The sequence below is a fragment of the Rhinopithecus bieti genome, unplaced genomic scaffold (genome assembly GCF_001698545.2).
Source record: "Rhinopithecus bieti isolate Rb0 unplaced genomic scaffold, ASM169854v2 scaffold_44365, whole genome shotgun sequence".
Lineage (NCBI taxonomy): Eukaryota > Metazoa > Chordata > Mammalia > Primates > Cercopithecidae > Rhinopithecus > Rhinopithecus bieti.
Window position 1 is genome coordinate 285,196 of NW_016817764.1, and position 15,226 is coordinate 300,421.

General features: G+C 42.7%; 1 protein-coding gene across 1 annotated transcript in view; it reads right to left on the reverse strand.

Annotated features, from left to right (window-relative positions):
- Positions 1-464: 464 nt before the first annotated feature.
- Positions 465-15,226, reverse strand: part of PPARG (peroxisome proliferator activated receptor gamma) — a 28,623-nt gene continuing 13,861 nt past the window's right edge. The window contains exon 3 of the mRNA XM_017856125.1: positions 465-921. Within this exon, the coding sequence (XP_017711614.1) occupies positions 674-921 (248 nt within the window). The 3' untranslated portion in view covers positions 465-673. The remainder of the gene's footprint in view (positions 922-15,226) is intronic.

Sequence of the window (15,226 nt, forward strand, 5' to 3'; positions counted from 1 at the left end):
ACAGTGGCATTGATTAGCAGGTAGTATACGAATAGGCTGCTGGTGGTGAGTGAAAATCTCGGTTAGGATTGTGGAAGAAGACTGAATTCTGGGTAAGCCCAGGGATATACTGCATATCAGCATACCCAGGTTACAAAACACATGCTCTGAGCCGTCTGATTCTGAAGTTCCCCTTCCCTTCTTAGTTCTGATTGTTAAAGCAGATGTAGAGTTCCGAAAAGTTGTAAATTGAGTAAAAAATTAATTTACTGAGAATGAAAGTGTATCAGCAGTTCCACCCACATATTTTAAAATGTCTAAGAAAGAAAAGAAAAATAAAGAAGGAAAGGAGGGAAGGAAGGGAGGAAGGGTGAGAGGGAGGGAAGGAGGAAGGGAGGGAGGGAGGGAGCGAGGGGAGAAGGAAAAGGGGGAAAAAAGAAAGCCCGGGGCTAGGGTGGGAAACACACAAGACTCAGTAAATGAAATACTATCAGCAATTTCGTAATATGGTAATTTTTAATATTAAAAGTAAATTGTAAATGTGTCTTTATAAACAATATGCATAAAATAGATCATATTCTAAAACCGTTTCTTTTAAAATGCTTTTCACAGTAAATTTCTTAGGTGTCAGATTTTCCCTCAGAATAGTGCAACTAGAAGAAGGGAAATGTTGGCAGTGGCTCAGGACTCTCTGCTAGTACAAGTCCTTGTAGATCTCCTGCAGGAGCGGGTGAAGACTCATGTCTGTCTCCGTCTTCTTGATCACCTGCAGTAGCTGCACGTGTTCCGTGACAATCTGTCTGAGGTCTGTCATTTTCTGGAGCAGCTTGGCAAACAGCTGCGAGGACTCAGGGTGGTTCAGCTTCAGCTGGAGCTCCAGGGCTTGTAGCAGGTTGTCTTGAATGTCTTCAATGGGCTTCACATTCAGCAAACCTGGGCGGTCTGGGGAAGCACAAATGGAAAACACAACACGGGGTTCAGTCAAAAAATCCTCTGCGCCCTGCCTCGGAGGCCTAGGCAGCTCTACCAAGCAACTCATCCGTGTTTTTGGTTTGTTTTGCTTTGTATCTTAAATAGGTGGGGAGCAAGGGTAAGCAGATAATGGGTGAGAACTGAGAATGTAATCAGAACCAAAATAATCAGAGGTCTTTGCAGGGGCTTTTTCTGGCCAGGATGGAATCTGTGTGGTCAGCTGATGGAGCACGGCATCAAAACAATCCCATTCCCCAAATGAAGTTTCCTCTGCTAACATGTTTCTACTCAGAAATCTCCTTTTCTTTTTCTTTCTTTCTTTTTTTTTTTTTTTTTGAGATGGAGTCTTGCTCTGTCATCCAGGCTGGAGTGCAGTGGCACGACCTCAGCTCACTACAACCCATGCCTCCCGGGATCAAGCTATTCTCCTGCCTCAGCCTCCTGAGTAGCTGGGATGATAGGCGCTCACCACCATGCCTTTCTAATTTTTTGTATTTTTAGTAAAGATAGGGTTTCACCATGTTGGCCACGCTTGTCTCAAACTCCTGACCTCGAGTGATCCACCTGCCTTGGCCTCCCAAAGTGCTGGGATTATAGGCATGAGCCACCACGCCCAGCCAGAAATCTCCTTTTCAACTTCTGCTCCTTCCTGATGAATCCATGTTTTATAGCTTCTACTCAGTTTCTTATCATAGCTTCAAATATGCTCTTTCCACAAATACGCTTTTAAAAAAAGGCTTGTCTTTTTGCTTAATTTGCTTATGCTATGTTTGCTGAATACGGCGTATTTCCAAATGACAAAACACAGTTTTAAAATACTGATACATTTTAACAGAGGTTTCTTTTGAGTGGTAAGATTGCAAGCAATTTTCACTAGTTCTTTAGATTTTTTCTTTAGTTCAGTTTGCAAATGGTGAACTTAAATACCTTTTAAATATTTTGCTTTTTTCTTTATGTAGATCTTGTTAGATTTATTCTCAAATACTTTATAGCTTCTATTGTGAATGGACCCTTCATTTTCATTACATCTAATATATCCCCACTGATGTGTAGAAAACTAATTGATTTTAGTATATTGAAACGATTCCAGTTTTCTGAACTTTTGTCAGTTCAAATAGCTTTTAATCATGGACTTCTACTTTTTTTGGATAGATAATTGTATCAGCAATGGTAGCTTTATTTATTTCTTCTTTTGCATCATTAACCTTTCTCATTTCCTCTTCTTGCCATAGTGTTGGCTAAAACCTCCAATATGGGATTAAATAATAGCAGCAATTCTTGTTTTATTCCTAACTTCGAAGAAAATGCTTCTAATGGTTTATCAGCAACTATGATGTTTGCTATAGATTATGGAGGACATGTTTTACTCCTGGCTTATCCAGGGGTTTTAAAATTTTAATTTGTTTTAGTCAGGAATGTTGTTGAATTTTTATCAAATGCTTTTACATTTCTGTATCTAAAGAGCTATGATATCTTGAAGAGTTATGGTTTTATCTTAACCTAGCACAGTGAATTACATTAACAGAGTTCCTTATACCCTTGTACTCACTTGCTAATATTTTATTATAGGGTTTTTGTACTTGTAGGTGATACTGGTTTAGAATTATTTTGGGGGCCATTCTTTGCCTGTTTTAGTAACAATGTTAACTAGCCTTATACACTGAGTTGAGAAGTTTGCCTTCTGTGTCGACATAGTAATGATCTGTTCCCTGATGGTTTCTTAGAATTTGTTTGCAGAACCATCTGCGCTTAGTGATAAATCTATCATTATCTTTAATTTTTCTTCCATAGTTTTTATCTATTCAGGCTTTCTACTACTTATATGGTAAAGTTTTAGTAATTTATATTGGAATAAAGTTGTAGATGATATTGTCTTAGAATATGAAATGTATTTATTCATGCCCCTTAACTTAATCTTAACTTAATGCTTTTTCTTTTCTTTTTTTTGAGACAGAGTCTTATTCTGTTGCCCAGTGCAGTGGCATGATCATGGCTCACTGCAGCCTCCAATTCCTGGGTTCAGGTGATCCTCCTGCTTTAGCCTCCCAAGTAGCTGGGACTATAGGCATGAGCCACCACACCCAACTAATTTCTAAATTTTTTGTAGAGGTGGGGTCTTGCTACATAGCCCAGACTGGTCTTGAACTCCTGGCCTCAACCAATCCTCCTGCCTCAGCCTCCCAAAGTGCTGGGAATATAGGCATGAGCCACTGTGCCCAGCTCTTAGAGCTCTTTATTTGTGCATTCTCTCATTAAAAAAACTGATTTGTCAAAGGTTTATCTAGTTTTGCTTTTTTAGAAAACATAACTTTTGGTTTATTAATCAAGTCTGTTTTAAAATTTTGTGTTTTGTTTTAATTTATTGAATTCCTTTTCTTTAGGTTTACTTTCTTCTCTTTTCTAGTTGTTTTGAGTTGAATGCTTAATTCATTTGGTTTGGTATTCCTTGTTTTCTAATAAATGCATTGAAACCTCCACATTTTCTTCTTAGTGCCACTTTGGTTTCATCCCATGGGCTTTGATCGATGGTATTCTCATAGTTCTTTTCTAAACAGCTTGTCTTACAATTTTGATTTCATTTTTAACCTAAGAGTTATATAGAAGTATGTTTTAAATTTCCAAGTAAAAGTTGGGGTTTCAGTGTTTGTTTTCTAATCTCTAAGTTTTATTTTCTAATTTCCAGTTTGTTGCCTTGGGTTAGATTATGAGGTTTTCTCAGTAAGGCTCACCAAGAAGACAGGATATTCACTTGATCATCTATCTCGTATTGATTTCAAATTTGAGCTCTTGAAGGCTATTTATTTTCTTTTAAAAATTGTAACTCTTCTCTCCTTCATGGTATGAGTTTTACCCACCTTTAATATCCTTCATGACCTGGTCCTGGTCATCCTCTAGCCTCAGTTCTGTTTCATTTTGCTCCATGTTAAGCCATATTAATCTATTTCCATACCAAGTTCTTCAAACACCCTATGTTCTATCAGGACTCTGCACTTACTCAGATTTTATTCCTCCTGCCTGAAATGTTCTCACCTTCCCTTCACTCTTCTTATTGACTTCAACCATTTCTTCAAAATACAGACTGTGGTGGGATTCTATCCTGAAATCCTTCCTCAACAGTATCCCTTCCTCTCTCCTGTTCTTCTCATCTCCTTTCTCTGGGCCCCATAGCACCTTATAAATGCCTCAATCACAGCTATACTAGTAGATTACATTCACTGAATGGTTATTATTTTCCAAAGATCGTGCCAAGGGCCTTATATACATTATGCCATTTAATCTTCACAATAACCCCACAAGGTCATACTTTACAGAGGGAGAAATTAAGACTTAGAGAAAAAAGTTGCATCTTACCAAGATAGGCCACTTGCTAGTAAATGCAGAGCTGACATTTGGATCTAAGTCTGTCTGGTTCCAAAGGTTCTGCTCTTATTCCTTATTATCTTGTATTGTAAGTTTTGACTTTCTTGTTTCTCCCCCATTAGACCATGAGGTAATAGAGGGCACAGACTGTGTTCTGATCATTTCTGAACCACCAGTGGAAACACAGGAAGCATTTGGTTGACTGAGTTAATGAGTGAGAAGGCTGTTCTGGCCAAGAGCCCTGGATTGAAAAGCACAATTCTCTCGGCTGGTGAACAGGCCTGAAGGCAGAATCCCTATACAATGAAGAAGCCTCCTGTAAACTATGTTTTCCTGTGTCTAATAAACTCTAGTAACCTTTATCCATTGAGATGAGGCTCAAGAGAACAATGTGAGATGGCAGAGTGGTCTCAGAGTGGGATTTTCAGAACTCTAAATATTCTTCTAAGTTAACTTTCATATTTTTTTTCCATTAAAGAAGGAAACTGGTCTTTAGTTTGATTTTTTTCCCTCTCAGGTCTCCAACATATCCCATTGACCAGAATAAGTATAATTTTCTTTTTTAGATTTCAGCATTCAATCCTGGAACCATCAGCAAAAAATCTCAGATTCTGAGAAGGAACAAATGATCTGGTCCTGGCCTGGAGAATTGGGCCCCTGGGAGCATGGTGCCTTCCTCACAGTTGCTATCTGGGAATGAAAAAGCCACTGATGCTTCACTGAAAGCTGGGCCCCAGACTGGCACCTTGGTTTAATGACTATGGATCCTCTGGCTTGATAAATGTGTGCATCTCAAAGGCCAGAGGCAGACGTGTGTCTAAAGACAGGTGCCGAGAGAGGCCCTCCTGGGCTGGGACCACTCGGCCTGGGGTAGGCCTCTGCTTACTAGACACTGGCTCCTGAAACCTTTCTGCCGCTCCTCCTTCCTCCACCTGCTCCTTCTCTCTCTCTTTTTTTTTTTTTTTTTGGTAGAGACAGAATCTCTACATTGCCCAGGCTGCTCTTGCATGCTAGGCTCAAGAGATTTGTCCTCCTTGGCCCCCCAAAGTGCTGGGATGACAAGTGGGAGCCACTGCTCCTAGCCTCCTCCTTCCTCTTGAGCAGCACCACCGGGGTCAGCCCTTGGGCTGAGGAGATGATGTTAATCTACTAGGTCCCGTTTATCAAACAACCAAGCCCTAACATGCAACTGATCAGGGCTTGCTGGAAACACTTGGCTCCGATGCAGTGTCATGGAACTGGCCTCTCTAGGAGTGGAGAGGAATCTGGTTTGGATTTTCAAACCCCTCTTTGGCAAGTTATTCTTTATGATGTGATGGATGAAGCTTGGCTGAATTGCTGAAATTTTGTGGCCATGGAGTAAGTATATTTTCTGCAATGACATGTTAGATCATTTACAGATCAGTCCCATTGTCCCCCTGACTGAGCCTCCGTTAAGGCAAGATGGTTTAGGGCAGGAGGGCAGCAGAGAAAAGTTGTATATTTTACATCTAAGGCTTTCACTCACCAGCTCTGTGACCTTGGGAAAACTGATTAAGATCACTAGGCTCAATTTTCTTGTCTAAACAAAACAGATCAGACTAAACAGATAATCTCAAAAATTATAATTCAAAAACTATAAGATTTATTCTCATTTGTAATTCCCTCTACATAATTCAGTTGGGGAAATATACTCAAACATCTAATTGAAAAAGCACATTAACATTAAACTTAAAACACCTGACTTACTTAAACAACAGAAAAGCTTCCTTTGGTCTTCAAGCTCTAGTCAACGGCAAAAGAGATCCATCTGCCAGAGTTGTTCCCTACCCTCCACCCTCCAACTGGTCACAACTCCCCACTAGTCTCTTTCCCTTTCTGCTCCATGCACATTCAGTCCTTTATTGAGCTAAGCCAGGTGCCACAGAAATCCACCCAAACACCCAGACTGTGCCAGGGCCTTTCTCTTCTCTCTCCATTCCCAACAGCCTAGTGCCTGAAAAGGCACTGTTCCCAGGAGGCCCACCTGAGATCCTCTCCCTGCACCTTGCTGAGGTTACAGTTGAGTCTGGTGGAGGGCCAGGGCCAAGGGTCCTCTCTGCTCGGGTAGGCTGCCTAGAAGGCCCTTTTGGGAAGTGTGTGTGACCCAGACTCCAGGACTGAGCACTCCAGGAGGCTGGAGTTAATTACTAGTTCCCTACTCCCCAGGCTGTGAAGAATTGGGAAAGAAACCTTTCCGGTCTCCATCCACACGGTCCTGGAATTGATTATAGAGCACTGTTGATTATGGGCAAAGCTTCTATCTTATTCAGATCTGGTTCTGTGAAGTGGAGGGTTTATCTGAAGCAGATTCAAACATTCTGGTCCTCTTGAGATCTGCCCACCTGGGCTGGGTGTTTCCCTAGCACAGAGTTTCTCAGGAGGCATCTCAATTAGGGAACCAGATGACCACAGCAGAGTCTCCTGAAGGAGAGGCAGAAAAACTAATGTGGGGGGTTTTATCTCTATTCTAGGAGTTGCTCTCCCGGCTTTCCGCATCTTTCCCTATTGGCTCTCTGATAGAGACTAAAGTGAAACTGACTGTCCCTAGGGCGTTAAAAAATAACAAAACCGAACACAAATCTGATTGCAGGGCAGCTGTAAATTGATCCACAGACAATGAAAGACCTTAGCTCAGGTGCAGGCTGAAAACTGGAGGGAAGGCAGGACTACTTAGGGAACTCAGTACTTTGCAATTTAACTTCCTTTTGCGCTTCCTCTCAAGTTTCCTTTATTGCAGTGCTCCCTAAATTCACAGGCATGTTCTAGGAGGCAGTGGATTGGGAAACTGAAGACTTGAGTCCTGTCTCTCTTCCACTAAGTTTCTGTGGACAAATCATCTAATCTTTCTGGGTTTGGGCTTAGTTTTCAAGACAATGACATTTCTTTCATAAGCGTATGGTGAGAATGAAATAGGTAGAGGAATTTTAGAACATAATTCTTGTGTTCGTTCCAATAAAGGCAGTTTCCATGGGGTTGGGGTCAGGAGTGTAAGTAGGAGTGGATGGCATATCAACAGTCAGGAAATCGAAGGTTTTTGAGTTGTTCTTGGTTAGAGAAGAAATTCAGAAGCTCAAGAAAAATAATGTCTGATGCAGACACGTTTGGGGTGTCAGGCAAGTTCTCATTCCTGTAGTCGAGTGCATGTAGGCAAGGTGGTTTAAGAACAATAACAAAACAAAAAACCCATGGAGCCCCAATTCACTACTTCCTTAAAGAAATGATGCTGGGAATTTGGGGGTACTTTTCTGATCCAACCATCAGAATGATAGTGCGCCTACACGGAATTCAGCAAAGTACCACGGCATGGCCTATAGCAATTCCTTCCCACCATCCTACTGACAGGAAAACATCATTTAGCAAAGTTATACATGTGTCCTCTTCATATTTAAATTTGAATTGGAGCTTGGTCTGGTGCAGGGATGATCAATTTTGGCTACATATTAAAATTATCTGGGGAGACTAAAAAAGCAAACAAATGCCTGGAAGCCATCCCTAGAGATTCTGACTCACTTGGCCTGGGGTATGACCTTCAGGATTTTTAATAGTTTCTGGGTGATTCTAATGTGTGGCCAAGGGTGCACACTACCAGCTGAGTGAGAAGCAGTTGGAATTACAACTCTGCAAGCTAGGTAACCTCGGGCAAGTTCCCTCACCTTTCTATACCTCCGTTTCCTCACTTTAACAACTGGCGCTGTAGCGGTAATTTAACTCATAGTATTGTTTAGAGGACTGATGGACATAGGGAAGGTGCTTAGCACAGTGTCTGTTGCACAGTAAATTAGCTATCACTATTTTCATTACTGCTCTGTGTCCTTGCCTCATTTTCTTCCTACCTTTCTTTTCCTCTCATTTCTCTGATTTTCTTGGGTCCTTTCTATATTTTTCCTATTCTTTCTTCCTCAATTATTGCTTTCTTCATCCTTTTTACTTTCTCTTCAGCCTTCCCTCCCCTCCACCCCCGCCCCCTGCTGCTTTCCGGATGTTTTCCCCTTTCTATTCCTGGGCTTGCACCTTGCTGGGTATTTATAAGAACGCTAGCAAGGCCAGCTTACATTAATCAGAGGTCTGAGCCATGGATGATTTGAAGAGCAATGTAGTTTACTGCTGCTTTCAGGGAAAGGGGATGACATAAAATAGAGATCTTGCAAATGCTTTGACAAACAGATAAAGATCATCTGTAACCAGCACATTCTGCAGTGAACACACATGTTGCTGAGAGCCTTCACTCTGAAGTGGGTTAACATTCTGACACTCACCGGTTTAAATAACAGTTTCACATTTAATTGCTTCCCCTATCTATGCCTGATAACAATAATATATATGACTGGGCCGGGATGGTGGAGCGGGATAACCATAATAAAATCAAACCAGCCAATATTTTCTTTGATCCGCCCATTAAATAGCGATTACATCTCAACTTGCCTCATCTCAGACACTCTACTCCCACCTCCAATATGCAACTCCCAAACCACAAACCAGAGCACAAGCCCATCTAGTGACAGGGTGGGCAACCCTTTCCTGTGTGCCCTGTTCAAAGCCCCTCCACTCGACAGCACCACCAGTGGAAAGTGAGCATGGGCTGTCATTTCCGGGTCTCTCAGAGTGAAAATGGAACCTGAGATTTCTGTCCCACCCCGGGAAGCCCTTGTGTCCCTACCTCTGTGCACCCTGGGGTTAGGGGCCCCTTGTCATTCTAGTCATTCCAGGTCACTCAATTTACATCCAGCCACGTGGTTTGCTCCCCGCCTTTTTGTCAGGACCAGGGGAGCCGTCTGCAGTCCCCGCTTAAGCCTAGTGATGTATGTACATTTCTGGTTCTTCTCTGTCCAAGAAGAAATCTGATTGGGGCTGGAAATGCGGGGTGGGAGGTAGAGGAAGAAGGGTGGTGCTGAAATAGGAAGAACGATCCCTTCCAAGTCTCCCACTAACCTGCCATCTCCATGCCCTGAATCCATCCGGTGGCTCAACCCTGCGATGCTCTGGGCAGGATAAGGGGAGGGAAAGGAAGAGAGAAGGGAAGACTAAGAACTCCTACCCTTCCTTACCCCCTCAACCTCTGGAAATGGCGACAGCACACCAAGGGCAGTAAGTGAAGTTAAAACCTGCCAGGTATGACTTTTCTCCACCCCGCTCCCCCACTGTCCTCCTTGCCAATGTCTCTGAGAAAAACCTGTGATCTCGGAACCCAGGCACACTCTCTAAATATGGTCTAAACATATGAAGTCCCCAAAAAGTTCATGGGAATTCCTGAAGGCTGGGAATCCAGCAGTCCTACCATTCTCTGTCTCCTTTGGGGGCCACAGGACGTCCGAATCCTCCCCACTTCGAGGCCCTCCCCTTCCTCCAGGATCTCTTTCCTTCTGGGTTTTGTTCTCAATCCACACCTAATCCCCTTAAAGTGATAGCTGATAAAGCGATTAGCCGATATCTCCTAGAGGTGTTTATATTATAATAAGAGATCTTAAAAATCACTGTTGGTGGCATTTCAAGCAATGTGACTGGCAGGATTGAGTGGCGCTGCTTCAAATTATATCATATAGGACAAAAGGGAAAATTAGCATTTACTGTGTGCTGAACATGTCCTGGGCATTGTGCCAGAGGCTTCACATCATGTTATTTGGTTTGCTCAGGGTACTGATAAGGAAATTAAGGCTCAGGGAGGTAAATAATTGCCGCAAGCATACATCTAGGAAGAGAGTGGGGATTTGGAACTCCTGTTCCTCTGATTCCAAGGCTTTGCACTGTGCCAGCCTGCCTCTTCTGGTCTCCGTACTTGTGACGCTGGTGAACCCTCCAAAGATTTCTCTAGGACTGAGTGATGCCTTCACTACCTGTATCTGTTAGGAGTGACTTGAACCAGTGCTGGGTTTTCATTCTTCCTCACTTGCAGATGATCTGTCTGAACGTCTTGGTGAACTGTGACAGTCTGGAAGGCTGCCTGGGGTCACTCAGAGTTTAAACACATATTGTGAGAGCCCAAAATGATTAAGTACCCCAGAAAGCAGCCCCGACTGACCGGCCGAGCCTCTTCCAGGACTGCAGGTGTGGGGACAGGAATGACTCAGCATTCGATCCAATAGTCAGTCTCTGAGGGCAAATCCAATTGCTTGCTTGCTCATTGGGATGATCCCAGCCTACCATGCCTGGGCTGGGGAAGGGGTTTTATTTCTCAACAGTCACAGATAAAGATGCTTCTATATTTTACAAACAACAAAAGCCTGTATATGTATATGTTTAAAGTGTATCAGATGATTGTAGGATGTTTCATCTCCTCCCCATCGTTCTATCCCCACCCTCAGCTCTCTGGTTTTTAGAAATTCGGTGCCAATTGAGAACTCATAAATAAACTTCACCTTTGTCAAACCAAGTCTATGGGGTTATGAAAATGGTGAACTAATGGGACATTTCTAGATAACTCAAAGCGAGTCATTATTCAAAGCCATTCTGCCAACTAGCTGGGGGGGCAGGGTGAGAGGAGTGGCCTAAGAGAAGAGCCTCATAAGCTATGCAGAAACAACATGGGTGCCCGTAAAATCTTTTCCAGTTAATAAATAAGTGCTATTACTCTCGGACACAATCGTAGCCCAGATAGGGGACAGGAACTATGCAATAACACTCTTTGGCTGTTGTCCTGCTCAAGAGAAAGCAGATATCCTTGTTTATTTGCAATATTACAAGAAAAGAGAGAAAAATAACTTTCACCATGTAGGCACCAGCCCGTCTTGTCCAAAAAAACTCTACGGATGAGGGAGCTAAATCTTTAGCTGGTACAGGAGAGGTGGGAGAAAGTGGGCTGATTGTTGTTCACAGTATTTTTAATATCTATGTTTTGTAATATTTTGCGTTTGGTCTCCTCTCCAGTTAACTAGTAATGCAGATGATAGCAGATGAAGAGGGGGTGGAAGGCACTGGGCTGTGCAGAAGCAGAGACTCCATAAGCTGGAGTTTCCTCCAGGAAAGCAATGGCCTATTCAAGCAAGCGCACCCAGCCTTTTGTTCCAGAGAGAAGACGACACTTTCCATTTTAGAGCTGGGAACAGTTTCAAGATTTTGAAGGGCAGCTATGGGACAGTGAAGAGAGATGAATACACCCAAACCCAGTGCTCCTCAAACTCAGTGCTGATGGAACACTGGTGTTCTGTGAGCTGCAGTGAGTGTTCTGCTGTGACAGCTGCGTCAGGGTTATTCTGTGTGTTTCTGAAGGGCAGGAAGAAATGAAGGGACTGGATGGTATTTCAACAATTTAACATTCCTCTCATACATTTTTCTGCAACCACTTATCTATATTAGAACCTAGTATAAGATGGTATCTCATTAAGCAGAGATGTGTTTACTCAGTTATTTAAAGTTTACTGTCCATTTTTGTGGGGAATGCTGCAAACAGTACCATTATTTCCAGCTATCTGCTGGCTGAACACATTTAAGAACCAGAACACCAGTCTTCAGCCCTATCACCAGGCCCTATTCCTTCCTTAAGTAATTTTCAAAACCTAGGGTGTTAATTTTGTTAGACAGATTAAAATGGTGTCTTAAGGAGGACTTTGGATATTAATAAGTAATATCTGAACTAGAATCTGGAGATTCTTTTCTTTTTTTTTTTTTTTGAGATAGGGTCTCACTCTGTTGCGGGCTGGAGTGCAGTGACACAATCACAGCTCACTGCAGCCTCAAATTCCTGGGCTTAAGCAATCCTCCTGCCTTGGCCTCCAGAGTAGCTTGGACTACACATGCATGGACCACCACACCTGTCTAATTTTTGTATTTTTTGTAGAGACGAAGTCTCCTTATGTTGCCCAGGCTGGTCTCAAACCTCTGGGCTCAAGGGATCCTCCCAATTCGGTTTCCCAAAATGTTGGGATTACAGATATGAGTCATTGTGCCTGGCCTTGGAAATTCTTAATTACAATATCTGGAGGCAATATGGAAATAGGGAGTTTTTGATAACTGCCAAAGAACTCCAAGACCGAAGCAATTAATTGAGATGCTTCCATATCTCAATACACAAAAGGCAGTAGGGTCTAATGGTTAAGTGCACCAGTTTCAAAGTCTGAGAGGCCTGGGTCTGAAACTTGGCCTCACTGATTAATAGCTCTTTGACCTTTGGCAAACTGCTTAACCTCTATAAATTTCCATTTTCTCCATCTATAAAAAGGAGGCAAAAAAAGTCCATGTATGCAGCCATGCAGTCTTCCTACCAAGAAATGCAAACAAACAGATTATGGATGTATATAAAGTGGCCAGGACAGTTTCTCCCACATACTGAAGCTTTCAACAAATGGTAGGTAGTATTATTATCATTTCAGATGATTATTCACTCAACAAGCATTTATTGAATAACTTATTCTGGGCTAGCACTAGGTTTTGATTCTACTTGAATCCCAACAAATTTTACAAAAATGTATCTATCTGGTATGACCCATGGGGGAGTCCCAGGGGCCTAGGTTACTGACCTGATATAACTAGGCGTTATCCAATTAACATAAAATATCTGCTCCTCTTTGATCTATAAATGCATAGCAATGAAACAACTTCCCTACTTCTACCCTATTCTCCTTGCCCACTCAACAGCAGAAAAGTCTATGATCATGCCAAGAACCGCCCTCCAAAGTGGCTTCACAGAGAAGGAACAGTGCCGGAACTGCTGGAAAAAGAAGGAGCTGCCCTCGAGGTGGTCTGCGTCACCAAGCCAGACTCAGGAGGGCACAGGAGGAGGCTGGATGACTTGCCATCTGCGGCCATTGTAGTGGTATCGGCAGCTTCTCTGTCATTAGGACAGAGATGGCAATTTGCCTTGAAAAATATATTGTAAAATCCAGTGAATTTCCTCCCCCATATCTTGGAGGTTTAGGAAGAACTGAAATGGATTCCAAACTGTTTTGAATTAACAAAAAGAGCTTTTGCCTGTTGCAGAGTTCCAGCTGGAACTCTCCTAGACTTTTTCTTCACAAAACAGCAAACACTCAAGGGGGCAAAACATCCACCAGAGTGTCCTGGGGCTTGTCAGCTTCACTGAGCTTTATGCTTGGCTTTGGCTGCTGGGTAGGTTTTGGGAGTTTGCTAGGGTGGCTGGCATGATGTTGCGGCGCCAGTTGCAAACATGGCTTTGCTGGAGGCAGTTTTATTACTCTTGACGCCGCCCAGCCTGTCAGTAAGACTAGGGAGTGCAAGGAAAGTTATTGCTTACCATGATGACCAAGGAAGCACTATTCCTGGCTTCTAGATATGGGCCTACTTTAGGGATACAGTGAAGAGAGAGCAGGTTGCAGCCACCAACACAAGAGTGAGTTTATTGACCACAATCCACTGGCCAGAGCCAGTGGGGGCAATTAGGACACCCAGGTTTCAATGTTAGTTCCATTGTGGCACTAGTTGTTGAATCTTAGACAAATCGCTTAAGTCTATGACCCTCACTTTTCTTTCTGCGAAATGAGAATTAAGAGCCTAGGAGCACTGTCAGGATTGAATGAGAGAATGTACATGAAATGCTCTTAAAAAGGTACAAAGCCCTGAACTTTGGTTCTAGAATAGGTTGCTGTTCCTTTTATTTAGTTTAATTCTTGCCCCCAAGCTCAGGGGGGAGAGAGGGGAGAAAGACTCGAGAAGAACTAGGTCATCTTTCTCAGCAACTTGGTTTGAGAGCTGAGTGAACAGCGGAGATGCTAAGCCCGGGCAAATCTAAGTACCAATCAAATGGTATCAGCAGTTTTTAAGGCTGAAGTTCAATGGCAGCAATCTTAGGTAGCAACTCCAGTTTCCCCAGCAAATACTGAGTTGGGTCAAATCAGTTACTTTCATCTAAAAATCTCCTCTTTGGGTCCTCTAGGGACACCCCCATTAATCCCCAATTCCTTACCCCCGCCCACTCTTAGATGATGCACATCTTGCTCATCTTTCTTTTAGTCTGGGGCCCTAAGTGCCTTTGCTGAAGTGAAGTTCTTCCGTGAGTCCACAGCCAGCTCAGGATGAGGCCAACTGGATCCCCACCAAAAGCACTTCTTTCTGAAACCACCAAAGTAATTGATAGACTTTAGAGTAAACTGCAGAGAAAAGAATCACTCTTGTTAAGACTGGGTAGGATCTGAAATTTGTTTAGTGGATGAAAGCCTTTTGCTTAGCTGAATGGAAAATCCGGAATAGGAGGAAAAACTAATTGAGAAATTTTGTTTTACTCTAATGAAGCACAACCAAGGAGGTGGATCTCATCCTCTATGCCTGAGACTCAGATCTCACTTCATAAAGCCCAGAATTCTCATGACTGTTTCTTGTGTAGACCTTGCCTAGTAGAAACTAAGTACCTTTGAATGGCTCATTTCAAATGCTTCCCTTTGTGTATGTGGGTAGGAATACAAACTGCTATGAACGTACACATATATGTATGTATATATATCTATATACATGAGTGTGCACGTAAACTTCTTGATAGGAAAAATAGGACTTTGTTAATTCTATTTTATCCTGAGGGCAAAGCCCTTTACTTTTCACTTACACCTTTCTGTACTCTTTCAATTATAAAATGACCGTGTATTACTTTTATTTAAAAAGTTAATGAAAAGTCGGCTGGGCGTGGTGGCTCATGCCTGTAATCCCAGCACTTTGGGAGGCTGAAGTGGGCGGATCACGAGGTCAGGAGATCAGGATCATCCTAGCTAACATGGTGAAACCCCATCTCTACGAAAAATACAAAAAATTAGCTGGGCGAGGTGGCGGGCGCCTGCAGTCCCAGCTACTTGGGAGACTGAGACAGGAGAATGGTGTGAACACGGGAGGCGGAGCTTGCAGTGAGCAGAGATAGCGCCGCTGCACTCCACCCTGGGCGACAGAGTGAGACTCCATTTCAAAAAAAAAAAAAAGTTAACGAAAAGTATTAACGAAGAGTATGGAATGACATGGGAAA